Source organism: Sander vitreus, chromosome 7 (genome assembly GCF_031162955.1).
Source record: "Sander vitreus isolate 19-12246 chromosome 7, sanVit1, whole genome shotgun sequence".
Classification (NCBI taxonomy): Eukaryota; Metazoa; Chordata; class Actinopteri; order Perciformes; family Percidae; genus Sander; species Sander vitreus.
The window spans coordinates 15860604-15881674 of record NC_135861.1 but is presented as its reverse complement, the minus strand read 5'-3'; the positions used below and the strand labels follow the sequence as shown (position 1 = coordinate 15881674).

Here is a 21071-nt window from a genome sequence, read left to right as displayed (position 1 = left end):
ACACCCTCCCAGTCTAGACACTCACCACCAGGTTACCGATAACCATGACCATCATGAAGACAATGAGGCACATGGCCTGGCCCGCCACCTCCATGCAGTCCCACATGGTTTCAATCCATTCACCGCACAGCACCCGGAAGACGATCAGGAAGGAGTGGAAGAAGTCATTCATGTGCCAGCGAGGCAACTCACAGTCAAGAGAGATTTTACACACACAGTCTTTGTAGCTCTTGCCAAACAGCTGCATGCCCACCACAGCAAAGATAAAGACGATGATGGCCAGCACCAGAGTCAGGTTCCCCAAGGCTCCCACTGAGTTTCCGATGATCTTGATCAGCATGTTGAGGGTGGGCCATGACTTGGCCAGCTTGAACACTCTCAGCTAAAGTAAGAGGTGGGTGAAAAGAGTAAAAGGGATATAATTTAGTTGAAACATTTTCACTTTACTAACTTGCTGCACACGGTGAATAAAGTCAACTTTGCTAAGATGCTAACTCTGCATGCTTTCTCTATTTAGAAAGAAACTAAAAAATTTGCATTTACCAATCGAAATGACCGCAGCACAGACAGGCCCTCAACGTCAGCCAGAGCCAGCTCCACTAAACTCAGCGTTACAATGAAACCGTCGAAACAGTTCCAGGCCTCCTGGAAGTAGTAGTATGGATCCATAGCAACCAACTTAAAAAGCATTTCCCCTGCAAAGATCCCTGTGAACACCTGGCAGGTAGGAAAGAACACAGATTGAAACAAATGGATTTGAACCAACACCATATTTCACAGGACATGTGAGAATGTGAAGCATGATAGGTAGTGAAACTTGTTGTGACCCATTATCTGAGTTATGCATTATAGATCCATCACATTATAAATTATTCCCATGGTAACTGTATGTTAATAAATTACCAGTAGGATATATCCAATTATTTAAAAAGGCAGCACATATAGTTTGTGTGTGTGTGTGTGTGTGTGTGTGTGTGTGTGTGTGTGTGTGTGTGTGTGTGTGTGTGTGTGTGTGTGTGTGTGTCAATGACTCACAAGGTGACCTACAAATTTCCACCTGTGCCACCCATTGGCCTTTTTTGGTAAATTACTCTGTATAATACCTGTTCACATTCTCACACACACACACACACACACACACACACACACACACTATACAGTGAGTGTTCATTATTGCAATAACTACATGTCAGCTGTGACACATCTCGTTTTAGGACGCTGACACAACATACGTTAACAAATGTGATACTGAAAAGTAAAACAACAATCATGGTCCCAGAGCTCAGATTTACTCTGTTTCTCTAAAATGCTAATAGTGAAAATGGTCAGGTTGAGTTATCCAAGCCATTATTCAGGCACCATGAAAGAGAGCAGCTCATCGATCAGGCTCCATGAAATATTAATGTAGGCCTCCCACCAGTCAGCCAACCAGCAGAGAGGCAGGTTGGTCCCAACGAAGCTAACAGCAGCTCCACACAACCAGAGGAGAGAAAGAGAGATAGCAGGAGAAGACAGGGAACATGTTTTACATACAAACAAAAATTAAAATGGATAAAAGAAAACAGAAGTGGGTTTCGAGAAAGAGATTTTTTTTTTTTACTCCTTTTAACTCTGAATCAGCAATGAAAGAGCTGCCAATTACGGTTCCAAAAGTAACAACTCTCTATGAGCTGCAAAAGAAGAAGCAGAAGAGATTCTTAACCGGCTATTCAGATAAAAATGAAAGAACAAAAAGATCGCCACTCACCAGATTGCCTACAGACAGCATGTCTTCAAAGTCGGGGGTCATGGGGTAGTGCTCCATAGCCATGAAGAGGGTGTTGAGGACGATACAGATGGTGATGGCTAAGTCCACGAAGGGGTCCATGACAATCAGGTTCATAGTTTCCTTGATCTTAATCCACAGTGGGGAGCACTCCCAGATCAGGAATGTGTTAGAAAATTTATACCAGCATGGCGGACACTTGCGTTGAGACTCCTCCAGTTCTGAAGACATAGCGCGGATCACACATCAAAACCAAACATAATTGCATGCTTGAGCATACCGCATGCAATGGTATCAAATGATAGACAAAATTGTATGCATTGTATGTATCTGGTACTTTTGGATATGCAAAGCAGATAAGCAGGAAATCCATGTCAAACTAATCAACCAATGAGAGCAGCCCTAGTTAAAGAATAATGAGAGAGCAGGTTAAAAAGCTGGGTTAAAGTGGCAGTACCCTCCACTAGTGTGTTGGTAATGACGCTCATGACACTGTTGGCCCGCTCTTTCCGCCCAAAGGAGGTATTGAGCTGGTCCACAGACACCATCAGGGAGCCCGACAGCTTCTTCTTCACCTCAACCTCAGTAGTCGGCTGTCAGGAATAGAGGAAGAATCAAGCACCCATGGAGAGGACATGAACACCATCCCATTTCACCACCGGTGGCCGGCGGAGGGAAGTGCACCACAGCATTGGCAGGAAAAAGTAGTTGATGATCAGATTTTTGGGATGGGGGCATGGTTCAATCTTTTCTATATCAATGCTGGTTTCAAGGAAGATGTGTGTATGCTGTAAATGCATGCAGGTCTCAGCCAAAGTGGGAGCAGTGGTCTAGGGCTACTTGACCTAATTGTGTTTGAATGTAATTAGTTTGTCCCGATTAAATAATAAATGGATTGTGCGATATTGTGTGAAGGAGAACTGTTTCTGCATGAATGCATTTTCAGTCCTGTCATGCAATAATGGAGGCTTTGCTGCCATTGCAATATAATCATTAGGTTAATTTACAAAATGTCTCCCAAATCTGGCCATTTTAATGTTACTTGCAAATTGATGCTACTGAATATCTTCCTACAGTACTTTGAAACCATACAATTTATATTGCAACCATCAAGTCAAGAGCATTGTAAAGAGATCATGTGGAGGCAGATAGTTCAGATCCATCCAGTTGTCATGCATGAGCATGCTCCAAGTCAAAGAGAAGGAGAGGAAATTACAGACACCATAGCCATTGTTCTACTTGTCTATGTCATGCTTGTTCTAATTTAGGGTTTAATCTACCATGCTAACTAGAATGAGACACAGCTGATCCACTAATGTTGACCAGGGAGATTTTGGAAAACAGAGAAAGACAGACAAGGACAGCAGCCCTCCTTTTTTCTTAAATTATATATTATTAGGGCCTGATAGGATATTACTTGTGTATCTGCTTTGGGATATTAACAGTGTATCAGGGAAGAAGATAACAATGTCTGTGGCTATATAGTGCTGGTCCCCTCAGTTTCCTCCGCCTCCTACTCCTACCCACACAGGCTAGCATCGGACCTGGATGCCTGGAGGAGGAACACATCAACACACTAGAGCATGTTAACTCATCATTATATGTTGTTTGTTAACAAAAATTGTGTTTTATTACTAACGTGTGTTAAACAGGAACTTTATGACATCCCACAGTTGAATTTTTGTATTAAATATTAATCAGGCTTTGATATATGTGCCAAATTCTTATGGGCCAGTGGGGATGCAGAAGAATAATAGAATCATGTCTGTTTGATTAGTGCCTGTATAATAGTGTGAGTATGGTGCATGTATGAATAAATAATTTGATACGAACATTCAAAACATTGACATTCATCGTTCAAATCAAACAACAAAATTGCCTGGAAGTCACTGACAGACCCAGTTTTGCTAACCTATCAAATACACGGTTGGCTATAGTATATTCAATATAAAATGTATTTATTTCTCCATCCTTTGCCTACTGTTGGAGGGCAGCATACACTGCAGGGGGTGGGGGAGGGGAGGCGCGAGCGCTTAGCCAAGAGATACATACGGACTTGCAAAATGAGAGTAGAGTATAGAGAGCAAGAAAGAAAAGGAACGGACGAGAGGGGGGCCATGCCTAGATAGGTCTACTCATTGACTTCCTTACACTGTCGTCAGGGGCTGCCTTATCTATTTTCACCTCAGGCAGAAGGCGTCCACCGTGCCCAGGGCCGATGAGCGACACCACGCCGTTGCAATCCACCGTGCTGTTCCTCTTCCCGTGGTATCCACTGTAGCTGCTCCGCCGATAAGGGCTGAACAGGGAGCCCCGGCGCTCCTCGCACTCCTCCACCGTGCTGTGTTCATCATCGGCAAACTCGTTCTCCGATCCCACGTCCTTACCGCGCCCCTTAAAACTGAAGATGCTGCTCTTGCTGTTGTGGCGGGACAGGAAAGGTGAGCCAGGTATACTGAGGAGGGACTGGAGGTAGAAGAGGGATGAAGAGAGGAGACATTAGCGTGACCAAGGTAGCACAGGGTGTTTCTGAATTACAACTGATTGCACCATAATTTTAATGCCGTTTGTCACAATTTCCGGAGGTCATGATAAAGGCAACATCTGTAGGGTGTGAGAAATGTAATGCAACCAGGAAGCTTTTTCCTAAGGAGGCATATTCTGCTGGAGCAATCATGTGAGTTATAAACAAGAGGGAAATACATAAATAGTTCAGTGATAACCTACACTGTCAAGGTCACACACAGGGCAGAGATACAGGGCGAGAGCTGGGTGATATGGAGAAAATCAAATATCACGATATTTTGAACCAAACACCTCGATATTGATACTGTAGGGTTGACTATTGGTGCTTTCACAAAATATTTACACAATGAGATTTTTGACAAATACTCATCAGTAATGTGGATATATATATATATATATATATATGTGGGTAAAGGCAAATAATAAAAACAGCTAGAGCAGCCTGGTAAATTCAGAAAATTACATCACTTTACAGTAATGCAGCCTTTAAAAACAGGAAAAGACAACACTTATGCCATATTACGATATAATGATATCCACAATCTAAGACGATATCTAATCTTGTATCACAATATCAATATAATATCGATATTTTGCCCATCCCTAATACAGGCATCTGAAAAAACATGGAGAGGACCATGAGTCATGACAACATCAATCTGGGCTGCTGCTAGTATTGATCCAAATATTATTATAGCTGTACACAGAGTGTGCTAGCTCAACTGGAATCAATCCTCTGTTAAATAGGGCCAATGTTGCCTTAAATTATTTGGTAAATCCTGCACTATAAAACACCCTATAAGAGTCGGCAGAACGCAAGCGAGGCCTAAGCAAAGCTGCAGGATTTCTCCCTTTGAAACATTAATGTAATCACTGTAAATAATTCAAGATCTGGACATGGGTTTCTATATCTCTGGCCACTATATGCTCCTCTATATGCAAGTTCATGCAACATCACACTGTACAAAAGCCACACTCTCAGTCTGAAATATTCCTCATCTGACAGTCACAAAACATTTTAAAGCAACAGTTTTCACTGACATATATATTCTATTTATAGAAATAATCAAACATCTATGTTTCAATTCTGTGGCTCTGATGTTATGGTATCTTGTTTGGTCCCTTTGTGTTTGACACTAGTAATCTGAGTTTTTAAAGAGCTTAAAGGGTCAGTTTATAAATGGCGTGAAGCCATGCAGCCATGCAGATAGTTTCACTTTAATATGCTGAGGTTTTGTCTGTGAGATGTCTGCCACTAACCCATTACAATGGAGGTCAGTAGAATTTTTATGCATGGAGCTCAAAGCATTTAAAATGTACACTGAAAAACTCAAAATCATGTACTGTATTTCCAGAGAAAATGTCCCAGTGACTCAAGATCATTGATAAATATTGCTGTTTACACTGACAAAACAAAATTATGTTCACCAAGATTCAAAAGGCTCCGCTTATTAAACTGTTTTTGTCATTTTGGCTAACTGACCCTTTGCATGATGCTGAACTACAAAAAGAGGACTGCAGAGAAATTACTAAACAAACCCAGACATTATCCTTGTTTACCTCACCTGGTTCATAATGGAAGACTTTCGACCCAAGCGATTATCAGGGAAACGGAAGCGGCTCCTCTTGCTGCCATCATCTGACTCTGACTTGACAAACTTCTCACTGTCGCCTTTCTCCTTCTCTTGCTCTTTCTGCCGCCACTTTTTCTTACGATTACGCCGTTCTTTGGCACTTTTGGAGCTGAGCTTTGACATCTCAGAGGAACTGCATGACAGATGACCTCCTCCATCGTCCTCTACTGCGTCCTCTGACACAGTACCCGCAGAGGTTGCCATGGCAGCCGCCTGCAAAGAAACAAACACATGAAGGGAATCAGAACAATGATATAACATGAATCAGGAATCATTTCAGGCTCCATCCTGCCTGGGCTGACCTGAGCGTCTTCCTGCTGTTTCTTGAGCTGATCCAGCATGGCCTTGAATTCCTCCTCCTTCTGCAGGGCCTCTTCCATGGTGGCCTGGTTCTGCTCCTCGTAAGCCATGGCCACCACAGCTAAGATCAGATTCACCAAGTAGAACGAGCCCACAAAGATCACCAACACAAAGAAGATCATGTATGTCTTCCCTGCCGCCCTCAGGGTCTGTTGGGAGGCAGTGCAGCAGAGATGAGGGGAGAAGGGATGGAACAGACAATAATGACATCTAACACATAACCTAAATCCCAGAGTCAAGCTCAGTGTCAACCTCACTGCTCATGTCTCACAGTGACTCATCAGAAATAAACAGTCAGCTGTTGGTGGTGAAAAGAGAACAGGCTGAATGGTTCATTTAGGAACAAACTCAGCCTAAACGTCTGTGGCTTTCTACATTTAAATGTCTGTTTCTGGTATTAATATGCTGAAATTAGTTCCACTCTCATCTCATACAATGATGAAGTGATACACAACCATCTGTTCTTGGTCTGCGCGGGAACAATCTTCGCTGCAGAGGCACGGCAGAACAAGTGAGAACATTCTGGAAAAATCTTGAAAGAACTGTTTTTTTAACGTTTTATGTTTTTTATGCACAGTATTCAAGAGGTTCTTAGTGTAACAGAGGGAAACCACATTTCAGTTGTGTCACTCATCAGCCTCCTTTGGTTCCACCCTCTAAAGACGAACTAATGCTGTCAGGGAGCACAGCAAAAAAGAGTGGGCTTCCTTGGATAGAGAAGAGAAATTCCCTTACAAATCAATTATGAATGTAGTTGACATGTTGTGCTGGGAACTGTACATAACACAACATTCCCAACAAGAGAAGCACAAACTGATTAGCAGTCCAAATCATTGTCTTTAAGTCCCACACATCCCTAAATCTCATGTGGGCAGGTAAAACAAAAACTTGAAAAATACTAAATAATGAACAGTAAGATCTCGGCTCTGCCACGTCAATTTCATTTAATTTCTGAACATGTGACAAAGACACATTCACCATCCCTTCCAAACACAGCTGAATATACAGTACACAATAGCAATGAGAGCCTGTAGTTAGGGGCTGAATTTCAAAAATAGGAACAAAAATAGAAGTACGGTATGAGCTGGAATGCTCCCATCAGGGCTCATCCCCCTCACTGGCCATACTGTAATCCTGAGCTGTTAATATTTCATACTTCCTTTCTCCGTATGTAGAGGCAGGAGTGTCTCCACAGGCTTTGTGTGGAACAGGCTGATAGACAGGACAGAAGTGGCCTGGCTACAGTATGCAGATGAGGCGAGTCAAAGTGGGAACAAGGGAAAAGCTAGAGGCAGAATAATCCTCAATTTTCTGTCTAAAGGTTAAGGTTACAGCATGCACACTGTGCATGACAACACACACAAGAATGAGGAATCAGTGTCTTTTCTGCAGGGGAACCCAAGTCTCACAGGATATTTGCTACCTTTCTTTATTTAACAGGGCTGCAATTATATTTGCATACCGGTATTTGCATATTATAATTTGTATTATTGATAAATCTATTGAGTATATTTTGAATTAATCAAAATGTCACAAAATAGTGAAATATGCCCATCACAAGTTCTGAGACCCCAATCCTCAAATAACTTGAATGGAAGGTTTTTAGGAAAGAATTTAGTTGTTTTGTTTGACCAACAGTCTAATGCTGAAAGACATTCAATTTACAATTATATAAAAAGTATTTGAGAACTTACGTACAGTATGTGTTGTATATGCCACCTATGAAACATGATAAACTTGTTGACACATCCACTTTACCAGCATGTAAAGGTTTTCCCAGAAGTCCTGTGTCATGAGTCGGAAGAGAGCCAGGAAGGCCCAGCCGAAGCTGTCAAAGCTGGTGTAGCCGTAGTTTGGATTCCTCCCAGCTTTCATGCATGTGTAGCCCTCCGGGCAGCGGCTGAGGGGTGGAGAGGGAGAGGGAGAGGGAGAGGGAGGGAGAGAGAGGGGGAGAGAGAGAGAGAGAGAGAGAGAGAGAGAGAGAGAGAGAGAGAGAGAACAGGGCACCAGGCCCGAAAATGACTCAGCAATATTTCTCTACAATGTAATCTGACTTCAGGCAGATAGAAGAGCTACAGCAGGTCTTTAAAAAGGATCAGCAGCATTCGGAGGAGGGCAGAGAAAGCAACTCACCCAGAGTCGGAGCTGTTCCCACAGAGAAGAGCATCCAACTGGCCAGGCAGGAAGTAGAAATTGGCTGAAAAAAAAACAAACAGCCATAATGAGTAATTTTGCTCACATCCTGTCGCAGCTACAGTTGTTTATTCTACAACGGTCTGTAAATCCATTCAGACCAATTTCTGACTTCAGTTTGCTCATAAATTTTCAATTCCGTGCAGTTCATTTCAAACCAATTCCTTTTGTCTATCCAGTGCCAAAATGACATATTGTTTTGTCGTTCTACCATACGGGCTGACTCATACTCATAGATCACTGCCAGCGCACCGTTGGCGAAGCCTGGCCTCTACTTACTTTCATTCATGATGTACTCATTCCAGTCGATGGCCTTGGTGGTGTTGATTGGCCAGATCACACACTTGTGGCGCAGGTTGCCCATGAAAAGCTGGAGACCAATGAGGGCAAAGACACTCAGGCAGAAGACGGTCAGGATCATCACATCCGAAAGCTTCTTCACAGACTGGATCAGGGCGCCCACAATGGTTTTCAGTCCTGGAGGGCAGTCACGCACACACGTACACAAACCACACAAATGATGCAGGAGATGCTGATGCCCCAGGTATGAATATTTGGAGCATCTACTTCTACTACAAATTATCTTATACTGCTAAAACGCTAATCCCTTTTAGGGATGGAAATATCCAGTTTTGACTGGATTTAGCTCAAAAGCTAAAAGCACCGTACTGCTTTCAATTAAAAGTGATTAAACTATTAAGGAAATATATTTTCATTAAATTTGTAAATTATAATGTAATAATATACCTAAATGTTAATATGTGATATTGTACTTGGGGAATTTATATGAATGAAAGCTTTAAAAAAAAAAAAAAATTAGATATAGGTAGTAATACATTTTGGACAAAACAGATTACAAACATAACATCTCTAGAAACAAAACAAACAGGAAATATTTAGTAGCCTTCCCACTTTTTTCAGATTTATCCAGACAGAAAATATTGTAACAGAAATCAAAAAGACTGGCCTTTTAAACTGAATAAATTTGCATTTCATTGCCAATGATAGACAAAGTGAGCAAAAGGGGGAAGACTGTAGAAAAGTGAGAGGAAATCCATAAGGAAGAGAGCACAGCAGCACAAAGAGGGGCCATGAGAAGGACAGAGGCACAGGCAGGGGGGGCTGTAAACCACATGCAGGTCATTTAAACTCCAAGGCTGAACAGGAGCAATTCAATGCCAGTGCCAGTGTGGACACTTTCTTGAACTGTCTTGTATAAGGTGTCATTGGGCACCGACGCACTGACTCCCCATACCGTGACCCTGCAGTCTGTCTCATCCACACCTTCGCTAAAGACAAATTCGTTACCTTCCAGACAGGCATCCTCTGGCAGTGTTCACATGGGTCCACAAGGAACTCAAACATGGAAGTAGGATGACCTGCACCCTCTTTTCTGTTTGATCTCTAGAGGTACAGTGTGCTCTACCAGCTGTACAAACTGTATCTTCTTGTAAAATGTGGTCTAAATTAGGCTTACACATTTGGACAATCTTAGTAAAACTTGCTTGGCATTTAAGAAAAACATTCAAATTAAAACAACTTTTCTTATCTAGACGACAAGATCTCGTCAAGCAAAATAAATTAACAAAGTATATTAAATAATCAGTTTTAGTAGGGTATTATTTATTAAAGTTATTATTATTTATTAAAATACCCCCCTACCCTGTTACGATCTTTAAAAATCATGCCCTCCACTGCACATAAAATATTCTCTGTTGGACTAAAACTACAATATAAAAGCTACATTTTCTCCATTCCAGTGCTACAGGCCTTCATGAATTAATGTTAATAGAATAGTTCAGTTAAAAGATTAATACCACTCTCGTGTCTGTCTGTTAAATATAAAGCTACAGTACAGCTAGCAGCCAGTTAGCTTAGCTTAGCATGAAGACTGGAAACGGGGAGAGCCTACTGCACCTCTAAAGCTCACTTATTAAAACGCTATATTGTTTTTCTGGATTCTCCGACAGTTAACTGGCAACTGCTCAGAGACAAGAAACAATCCGGCACATAACCCCTCGTTAAAGGGGAACTGACATTTTGACGCTTTAAGTTTTTATATAAACCAGATGTTCATTGGTTAATCCTAATTAAGAGCTAAGAGCTGGTAGGTGGATTGTGTTGCCTTTTGGACAGAGCCAGGCTAGCTGTTTGCTCCTGTTATTAGTCTTTGTGCTAAGCTAAGCTAAGCTAAAAGCTCCAGACACGAGAGTGGTGGTAATCTTTTCATCTTACTCTCTGCCAGAAAACATATTTCCCAAAATGTCTAACTATTCCTTTGAATACATCAAATATCATCCCTTTTTGTTTGCACTTAAAAGATTTCCTTTTTTCATATTTCCAAATGAATATGCTGTTTAAAAAAGCCATTCACAGTGATTCTTTTGAGTAAGCACGACATCTGTTCCACATCCTCTATCAATAGATAGATGGATGTGTGGTCAATGTCATTCAAAAAGGTCAAGAGGTCATTCAACCATCCCATCTGTGTCCCCAACCTCTACAATGTGAGCACACCGTTTCTTTCTCTATGTGGTATATCGTTCAAGTAGGTCGTAAAGAAGACAGATGAAAGAAAATCAATAATCAAACTAAAAAACAAAAGAAGGCAAATCAAACTTTCAATGCCATTTGTCAGCCAAGCTCTTGTTAGGCTAATATTGTAAAAGCAAGTGACTGAAAAGCATCATGCAGCATAAGAGATATGTTCACAAACTAGGCTTGGCAGTCTTCATACATAAATAATCGATGTATTCTGTGGGATCTCCCTAAGAGCAATGCCATTTCTCATATGAACATATAGACAGTATATCATATACACATATCAACATACAGTATAAAAAGTTTGCTTTTGGTCCCCAAAACATGGAATCCTTTTATTTCCAATTTAATCACTAGTTATAAATGTGCACCAAAATGATTGATCTTTTGATTTCATTTCATTTTTGTAATAGAAGAACTAGAAGGATTTCTGGCAAATTTGAGAAGCTATAATCTATTCTTAGCTGATACAAATTCCATATATAATAACCTGATTTATTTGTATTTTTCTTAAAATGATAATATTATATCAACAATTTTCTTTGCTACATCACTGGGTATTTGCTTATTCCTAAAGTTGGTGACAAAGGAGTGGGTTAAAGCTATTTCTGAAGAGAAACACAGCTGCCTTGGAAATGAGCCTCATAATGAGAGTGCTACTGGGGCAGAAGAGAGTGCAGACACTTTGGAGAGCCCTAGAGGAGACTGCAAAGCCTATCAAAAATGTATTAGTACCATTTTTGATAATTTTGGAGGAAAAATAAATCAAAAAATGGTTGTCTCCAATTCTTTTGTTCTTGCTTAAATCATAATTGTAATCATAATAATAGTGAGTAGAAAAGAAAGGGTGAGAAGATCAGCCTTAGTGTTTAAACTGAGTCTCACCTGGAATGACAGAGATAGTTTTCAATGCTCGGAGAACTCTGAATGTTCTCAGCGCAGATACATTGCCCAGGTCCACAAACTCTGTTATATATCTGAAATAGGGGAAGGATCACACACAGAACAAACACGATGACAATAACCACACACGCCAAGAGCACAACACCACCGAACCAGGAGGAAACGACGCCACTCACAGAGCCTGTCCACTGAGGAGAAGGGTGGAAGGTAAAAAGGAAAGAAAGACAACACACCTAACACCGACCCCGCCCAACCATCCCCCGCCCCATCCTGTCTTACCTGGAATTACAGAAATAGTTTTCAATGCCCTCAACACCCTGAACGTGCGCAGAGCTGAGACATTGCCTAGGTTTACAAACTCTGTTATATACCTGCAGGATCAAACCACAGTTACAAAAACTTGTTATTTACATGAAGATATGAGGTGAAAAGGTAAATTCACACACAGGCGGGCTATATGACAGCTCTACAAACAACAAAGATGTATTTTGCAAAGTTCTGATAATGAATGGGTATGCATTTGGTCATGTAGAGGCAGTTAGTATAAATACTGGCTGATATATAGTTGATGGGGGGACACTGGGTTCTTAAATTGAATGTTGCAGACTGAAAGAGAAAAGGTGAATGAGAGAGTAAGATGCCAAGAGGAAGCTAAATTGGATGAATGGGACCGAGGTGTGGGTGTTGTCAGGGAGGCCGCAGAGTGTCAGATGGAAACCTTCAATTCCCAGAGAGAACGACCAGAGATGTCTCAGATCAATGGAGGAAACACAGAAGATGGGTTATCAGACAGAAATAAATAAAGGAAAAAGTAAGAAAGATGAACAATCATCTGTAGCACTGAAAGCTGACTTTCTTAACCCATCCCTCTTTAGCAAAACAATGGCAATATTTGTGCACCTGATTTCATTTTATCATCCACCGACAGTATGAATCACAAGAAAAAAATACTTACGCCATCGAAATGACCATGAAATCCAGCCAGTTCCATGGATCTCTAAGGAATGTAAACCCGTCTATACAGAATCCTCGTGCCGTGATTTTAACAAGAGACTCAAATGTATAAATTCCCGTGAATGTGTACCTGCAAGAAAAAAGCGTTGTTTACCAGGCTGGATTAAAGCGCACTCACATCTTATTTTCTGTTATGACTAAGTTCAGCGTAGGAATGGGAATGGGAAGGGCACAGGATAAATTTGAGTGAAACAGTCAGTTAGATTGTTACATATATTGTTTTTAACCAAGCAAATGTTTTATGACGGAAACTATTAAATTGGCATGGCATTCCCTAGAGTTAGCATGGCTAGCTCCAGTTTGTGATTCTCTTATATTACCATTACATTCTGGGCTTTTCAAAGATTTCTGGGTATTTATTTATATTTCGGACAATCTGATATGCTCTGTGCTCCAATGTAATAGTAAATAGTAAAATTAGGTCTAGCGGTTAGCATGCATTCATACTATTGAGTGAATATATTAAATGTGTACTTACTCTACTTGTTTTGACCACTCAGGAGGATCACTAAAGGTCATGAATATACAGTTGGTCAAAATAGTAAACATAATGATCATGCTGAAAAGAGTGAGGAGCATGTTAAGGAAAATATGGATTATAAAGGCAATCACAAACATCATAAACCCAATTGGAAATGTAAAACACAGCAATAGAAAACATCTACAATACCTACAGTATGCATCTAATGTGATTTCTCCATGTAAAGTGTTAATGTAGGAGATCGCACAGATAAAAATGACTGCTGCATCAATTTTGATACTTTTTTTTCATTGTCCGTCTAAGTCTGGCATTGTTATATGAGTGCAATGCTAAATCGGTAGAGTGCTCTTTTATACTTAGACTGTCTGTTGGTCAAATATGTCATAACTGTAGCCAGTGGACAGTTGCTGTATGGGTTCCAGTTTCATGTTATTTTCATTGTGCAGTAAATCAAAAGGCAGATTTGACCTACTTTGTGAAAATGCTGCTTCGATCGTCTGCATCTTGTTGTCTAAAAACGACTTCCTTCCACCTCTTGAGCTTTTATATAAAGAAAGTTATAGGCCTACATCCTTCAAATTTTCGGTCTGGGTACTGACATGGATGGCACAGTGCTAAACCATAATAAGCTTATGGAGGAGATCCAGGCTGGTTTACTGATAAGGATGACTCATTATTTGTGCTAGCCTTCCCTTACTCTTCTTTCATGTAAAAAAAATCATAATTTTCTGTAATCTGAGAGACTATTAGTTTCCATCTCCATACCAGTTTTCTGTATGCTCTCCTGTATTTACAGCCACAGGAAACATCATCAATAGCAGTACGAGCAGAAAGACAGAACATATCATCATGAATAATATACATGAACAGGAAACCCTTTTGTCCCTGCTATTAAGACACCATGTCAAAGGATATGCATGTATCAAAATTTTAATAGCTACTCGCCTAACCGGATTTAAAGGACTTATGAAGTACAAGGCAGGCGTGGCACTAAAACGGAAGATTGTCTTCCCTCTATTTAGCACTATAAATGTCTGTGGAGATAAGAAAAAAAGAGAAAGAGAGAAAGAAAGAAAAAAAGAAAGAAAGAAAGAGAGTATTAATCACTTAATCAGATAAAAATACACATTTCGGCAAATTCAGAATGATCATTAAAACATTTATGTATCATGTAATCTTTTCAGCATGCATATATCTCAGTATACATAACGCATATACATATGTAGATAATATGTACAATATAATATGTGCTTGTGCTCATAAATTAGTACATTGTGTATTTTCTGTCACAAAAGATTATTTGAAACACATTTCAACAAAGGGAAAATGGCTGCCTGGATGTTTCTAATGTTGGTATGTTGTCCCAGTCACTCATTGGCATCCAGCACATCACGGCTTTGGTGGTTTCAAGAGAAGGAAACGAGCAAAACCGAGAAAAGTGGGCAAGCCTCTTTCTGTGGATAACCTCATAATTGCTTAAATAAAACATGGCGATTTGCATGAAACTTTAATGAGACTCTTGCATTTGCACAAGTGATATGGGCCCTTGTGCTTTTAACAAGGCACCACTCACTATATTAAGCCCTGCAGAGCTACTGGCTCAGGGCTGAAGGATGGAAGACAGTGGAGTCAGAAGGGAGAGGAGGAGGAGGAGGAGGAGGAGGAGGAGGAGGAAGAAGAATGGGAAGAGAGATGTACAGTAAGAGGCCTTCTAAAATAAATAAGTTTCATGTGTAAAATGTTGTCAACAAGAAATGTAAATATCTTAGAGAGCAACGTGGAACCTAAATGAAGAGCCTTTTCTGCCCGGAGGATGAGACACATTACCACACGACCTCCCTGATATTAATTTGACTGAGATCTACAGACATCTCAGAACAAGCCAGCACAGTTAAACCTGATTAGATCATCTTACTCTCTAGTTACTATTATAGGTCAGAGCAGCAGCCTCTCCCGAGTGTTAGTACTTTCATGTATACTGTAAACATTCCCAGTCAGTGATATGGTAAGCCATAATGACACACATGGAAACATCCCAGTTGCTGGTAGCATGACATTTCAGTTAAATACACATATGGTGTGTGCATATCCATGACAAATACACATACACTAGTGCGCAAGCACACACATAAACTGAAATGTGCACACAAACCAGAATGCACAAAGCTTGACCAAGGTTGACATCCATACACATACACATGACTGCTATATAAGTATGGAGTCTTTTTTTGTAACACATGACTAAATTGCTGCAAAGCTACTGAAAATTTCATAATCCAGAGTGGAGCAAAGAGGAGAGCAGAGGAGAGGAAAGGCAGAAAACAGGGGAGATGGAGAGGGATCGAAGCAAGCAGGCAGCAACTGTGGCAGCAGCAGGCTGAGAGGAAGCAGGGCAGAGGGAGCCAGAGCGAGGGAGCTGGGCAGAAGACAGAGAAGAGGGTGGGAGGGGGGATGGGCGGGAGACAGAGAGGGAGAGAGAGCGGCTTCAACACAGAAGCATCAGCCATCAAGCATGGCTGCAGCATCTGCATCCATGAAGGCCACAGCAGCCATTCAAAGAGCCCCCTTCTTTCAACCTATATGGTAAATGAACTGCATTTTATGGATCCTTTTGCCTGAAGGACACACACACACACACACACACACACACACACACACACACACACACACACACACACACACACACACACAGGTGCTGCACATATGTAGGTGCTAACCTGCTCATGCCTTTTCCCGAGCAAATCTGTGACTTTTATGAAAATGTAACTGCAAATATTCATATTTAATCCACAGTAAGGAGGACAGGTCAGCAAATGTTATACTTTGACACACGTGCACAGGTGTGGTGGAGAAAAGCATTGATTTCCCTGATTTTACTTAAACTGTTTTGCACCTTCAGGTCTTTCCCAAAAACACATTTCAGTGGCTGCAGCAAGAATAAGACCAAATGTGCTCAGGCATCCCTGCACATGTCGTCCATTTCATCCCTGTCCTCACTTAATCTCTCCCTCCCTCTCTCGTTCCCCTCTCCTTGAAAATGATCTGTTTCACCGGCCTTGTACATTGACACCAGGCTCAACGTGGCCTGGTTCGGCTCAGTGTGTCTTGCCCTTGCTCCAGCCACCAGCTAGGTAGGGAGGGCTGGATGCTGCATCATCACTGTCCTAACTATGACACAATCTCAAGGAGCCATGACTGAAAATTTGTAATAAAGAAGATTAACTGCTTTTTTTTAACAGTTATTCCCCCTCCCTTGCAGCAAATTTTTCCAGAACCAGCCCGTCGCCTCTCAGTGACAAAGACATACAGAGCAACGTTCTTCCATCAAGGTCACCACCTGATCTGACGTCACGGCTGCTCGAGCTGCCAGAACCAAAGCAGCATCGGCTCCCTTTGGTATTAGAACGAGATTAGTTTGAGGGCCATAATTAGGTTTGCCTGAATCTAAGAGCTGACAGGACTGCTGGTAGAGGCAGGCGAAGAGACGAGAAGCAAAACACGGGAAGCACAAAGAAGCTTGCGTGACTTACATGCATCTGTGACAGTAATGCATGGACGTTTGTGGAGAAAAAGACTAACGCGTTGTGTGTTAGTCAGTGAATTTATCAACAGTCCCACATATCGATAGACATGTTTGCCACGTGTCATCTGAATCGTGTCTCCTTCTTGTGCACTGGACTGGTGCGTTACATAACAGTCAGCGTGCACGGTGTAAAAACAGGGAGGTATGAGACAGACGGAGAGACAGATAGTGTGCACCTGAATGCACACACACACACTGATGATGACTAAACAGATTATCACAAGCTTGTTTTTGCAGGTAGGACTTGCTATATTTTAAAGTACACTGTGTGGACAGGCACTGACTTATACAACACCACAAACGTGCAGCAGCATTTAAAAGAATATGTGATTGGAGGAGACCATTTTGAATAAAAATGCCAATTTTGTTACATAAGTCTTTGTTAAAAATAGACAACAAATGATGTTACCATGGCAGAAGATATTGCACTCAGTGCTCACTCAGTCCTGTTTATAAACACACCAGCATTAAACTGACCTCACTACACTTTGCATCTCGATTAATTCCTAACTAAAGATGGACATTTTATGATAGTATTCTTGCATCTTTTTAAAATAACAAACAGGTTCACACTGTAAACACAGATACAGCTGTACTAACAGTGCATAGCTGGGTCAGATTTTCCAAAATGGCTTGAACTTTCCTGAGCCTTCATTTCACACTCTATTAATATCTGGGAGTAATGGCTTTTATATCTTTCATTATTTTTGTATATATCTTTTATTGTATTTTGTGTATTTTGCGTCTCTTTGTCAGAGGCTGATTGGTCCGACAAGAGCAAGACACAGTCCTCTGGCATAGATACAGTTTCCTTTAACAGTTTTGGTTGGCAGGTACACATGACTGGGATATTCAGGGACTCTCAAGGTCACCCAGCCATCCTCACACTGAGCATCAGGGGATGACAGAAACCCCAGAGAGACACGTGTCTTCTCTAAGACAACCAGAGTCTTCTCAGCCTGCTGCTGCTGCTGTTTTTCTCTCCTGCCACAGATTCATTTTTGAATAATTAGGAAAGTCTGTCACGTGGAACAATCTTTCAACAGTTCCTGCGTCTGACCTTTTCCCCAAAGCCCTATGAGTACATCAGTGAGATACGGCCCACTCAACAGCTTGAAAGGTCTTCAAGGAGGAAAACATAATTTAATTCTGCAACCTAATCATAAAATTTAAAAACTGTAAACACAGCACACCTGGAAGCCAACCCTCGCAAATCACACAACGTCTCAACTTTGTCTGGTTAAATTACAGCCATAATGTATGACTCACCTCGACGTCATGAGGCCACTCATCTACTGACCATTGTGTGAGATATTAATGTGTATGTTTGACTCTACTGATATACAAGAACACCTGTCTATCTGCATGAGCATCAACATTGGGGTGTATGCTGATCAAGTAGGGGTGAAAAATCACCAGGACTAACTGGTCACATTTAAATATATAATAGATCAAGATAATCATCTTGATCTTAAAATGTCCTAAACAATGTCCTTGTTATCTATCAAGATGCCACACAATTTGTATGCTTGAAGCAAATAGGTAAGCATGTCCAAATGCCAAAATCTGAAAAACCGCATTCTATTGACTTTGCTATCAAAATTAAGAGATGGACAAGACATTGTGAATGTGATGCAATGTAAACATATTCTAGTTTGCTAATAGAGGCAATATAGAGGTAATATTAGAGAGGTTCAGTCGTAATTTGAGTTTTTGGATGCCTGAGGTACAGGGACAAATACCATTCATTAAAAGGACTAGGTATCATTTGAAATTTTGTGATACCAGTGTTTCAGGATTATACCCCAAAATTGAGAAATACTGACCCAAAGGTTTTAAAAGATAAATGTTATCTAAACATAAGCTGCAGTACAAGAACTGGTAAATCAGGTACTATCTTATCAAGGAATGTACTATCTTATCAAGGAATCAGTAAACAAGACTTTGAATCTGACCAGACATTAGATGCCACCTTTTGATACTCTTCATTTTGGATGCTACCAAAAAGTACTGAGGTTTGATACCCAGCCTTAGAAACATCCTTTGATTTAAACAACTCTAGTGAATGTGAGTCGATAACGTCACTTTGCATGTGTTTGTTTGTCTGTGTGTTTGCAAACTCACTTTCTGAGACTTTAGGTAGTATGGGTCCAGGTCTTCCAGTGGTACCGCCACCAATCCCTTAGGGATGTCCCCGTAGATGTAGGGCAGGCTCTTCCCAGCCTCCAGGTCGCTGTTTGGCTTGGGCTTGTTCTCGTCATCATCGTCACGGTAGCTGCTGTCCTGCTTGGGTGGCTTCTTGTTCTTTTCCTCATTGATGCGCAGCTCAAGTGTCACCAAAGATTCCAAAGTAAACTTCTTGAAGCTATCAGGTCCTGGCGGTGCAATAAGGGGTGCAGCCATGTTTTCATCCTGCAGCTACCTGGTCTTTAGGTTTGTACCATCCACAGTAGCAGCTCTGCAGGAGGTGCAGACAGAGAGGAAAGGTTAACCAAACTTCTGCAATATTTTTTTTACCAAATTATTTATTTATAATATTCCCATTTTACAAATTGCTGTTGTAGAAGACTACAACAAGGAGACATTGTAATTGTAAATTGTAATTGTAAACCATGATAGTTTTCTCTACAACGTTTGTACATTTATCAATCCACAAGTGCTCAGCAGCCAATAAGATGCAGGAATGTTTACTTAAGCAGTCTCCATCACTCACTGCCTGTGGACAAGTATTTGTAATGTCTCACTCTATAATTATAGATATAAATAGATACTGTTTTATTTTGTGTACAAAGGTATAATGTGTACTACAAAGGCGGATGGCTGCCAAAAGTTAAAAGCTACAGTAAAGTGAAATATCTCTATGTTAAGCTCCATCATCCTACAGTCTCTCCCTCTCTTTGCCTTTACCTCAGTTAAGACGATAAGATGAACCGAAACATGAACAGACTTGTGTTCAATGATCTGTTAACGTCAACAGAGAGAAACCTGAACAATGATACATCTGATATAAATTGTCTATGTTTATACAAAATATAACATATTTGAGAGACATTTTTCATCAGTTATGCCAGGTCTTAGGTTTAGGTAACAACCGTATATAGTAAAGGTGTAAATAAGTATGAGCCAATAATTCCCCCAAAATGTTTGAAACAATGTTTGGGTCCTACAATAAACCTCTGACAACAAAGACCCGTTAAAGGATTTTACTCCTTATGCTTTTTTGAATAGCAGCGGAAACGCTACTCAGTGCACTTAATGGCTGCATGACTCAATAGAGCCTTTTCCCAGCACACTTGGATGTAAAAAAGGGTATGATGTTACATGACAACTGTTCAAGCTGCAGGACATTTCAGGGTCAATATACTAATGTGAGGCATTGCTGGAGGAAAGTGGAGGGAGCTAAGAGGAGAGGAGTTCAGTGGAAACACAGCCACACCTGAACTGAGCCATTGACTATTTGAAAGATGGCTGAAATCATTTGATTTTGTGGTATCTTTTCAATATGTCATCCGTAATCCCATTGTCCTTACACACAAACCTTTGTTTTCATCTTAAGGTGGTGGAGGGAAAGGGGGATGCAGCCTAAATAACGAGAACACAACCATATCTGAATCACAAGGCCTTCACTTTCCTGTTCCCACAATAACACAACCCACAATATAATAAAAAATGCTCGACGTGTAAAGCAGATATCATACAGCAGAGATTCCACTCTTTCTGAAAAAAAGACATGAAAACATACAGACTATGAGCCAAGACGTCTGTTATAAAATGGACCCCGGAACCTCGCAGTCTCTGAGCGTTCTGGTGTTCTGCTGGCGCTGTCCGCTTCAGCACCACACGAGCGCGCACATGAACGACTGCATACATGCAGGGATGATAGAGAAAGCAATCATAACCCATCTCACTGGAACACCCATTTTGCTGGAAACCTAGATGTCTAGCTGAGCTCTCCCATCGACGCCTGAATGTGCCTGCAGTTTATCCTTCAATTATCTTCAATGTTAGTAAGTCATGATGACAACACTCATCTTGGTGAGTCTCAGCCTCGTGGGTTGCACATTGCTTACA

General features: G+C 41.0%; 1 protein-coding gene across 1 annotated transcript in view; it reads right to left on the bottom strand.

The window, feature by feature from the left end:
• scn8aa (sodium channel, voltage gated, type VIII, alpha subunit a) overlaps positions 1–19403 on the bottom strand; it is a 39234-nt gene extending 19831 nt beyond the window's left edge. Inside the window, exons 1-15 of the mRNA XM_078253867.1 lie at positions 19125–19403; positions 14333–14451; positions 13415–13504; positions 12878–13006; positions 11905–11996; positions 8758–8955; positions 8419–8482; positions 8044–8185; positions 6228–6434; positions 5857–6138; positions 3917–4231; positions 2223–2358; positions 1748–1986; positions 544–717; positions 26–382 (exon numbers count right to left, since the gene is read on the bottom strand). Coding sequence (XP_078109993.1) covers positions 26–382; positions 544–717; positions 1748–1986; positions 2223–2358; positions 3917–4231; positions 5857–6138; positions 6228–6434; positions 8044–8185; positions 8419–8482; positions 8758–8955; positions 11905–11996; positions 12878–13006; positions 13415–13504; positions 14333–14451; positions 19125–19403 — 2823 coding nt within the window. The remainder of the gene's footprint in view (positions 1–25; positions 383–543; positions 718–1747; positions 1987–2222; positions 2359–3916; positions 4232–5856; positions 6139–6227; positions 6435–8043; positions 8186–8418; positions 8483–8757; positions 8956–11904; positions 11997–12877; positions 13007–13414; positions 13505–14332; positions 14452–19124) is intronic.
• Positions 19404–21071: the final 1668 nt, after the last annotated feature.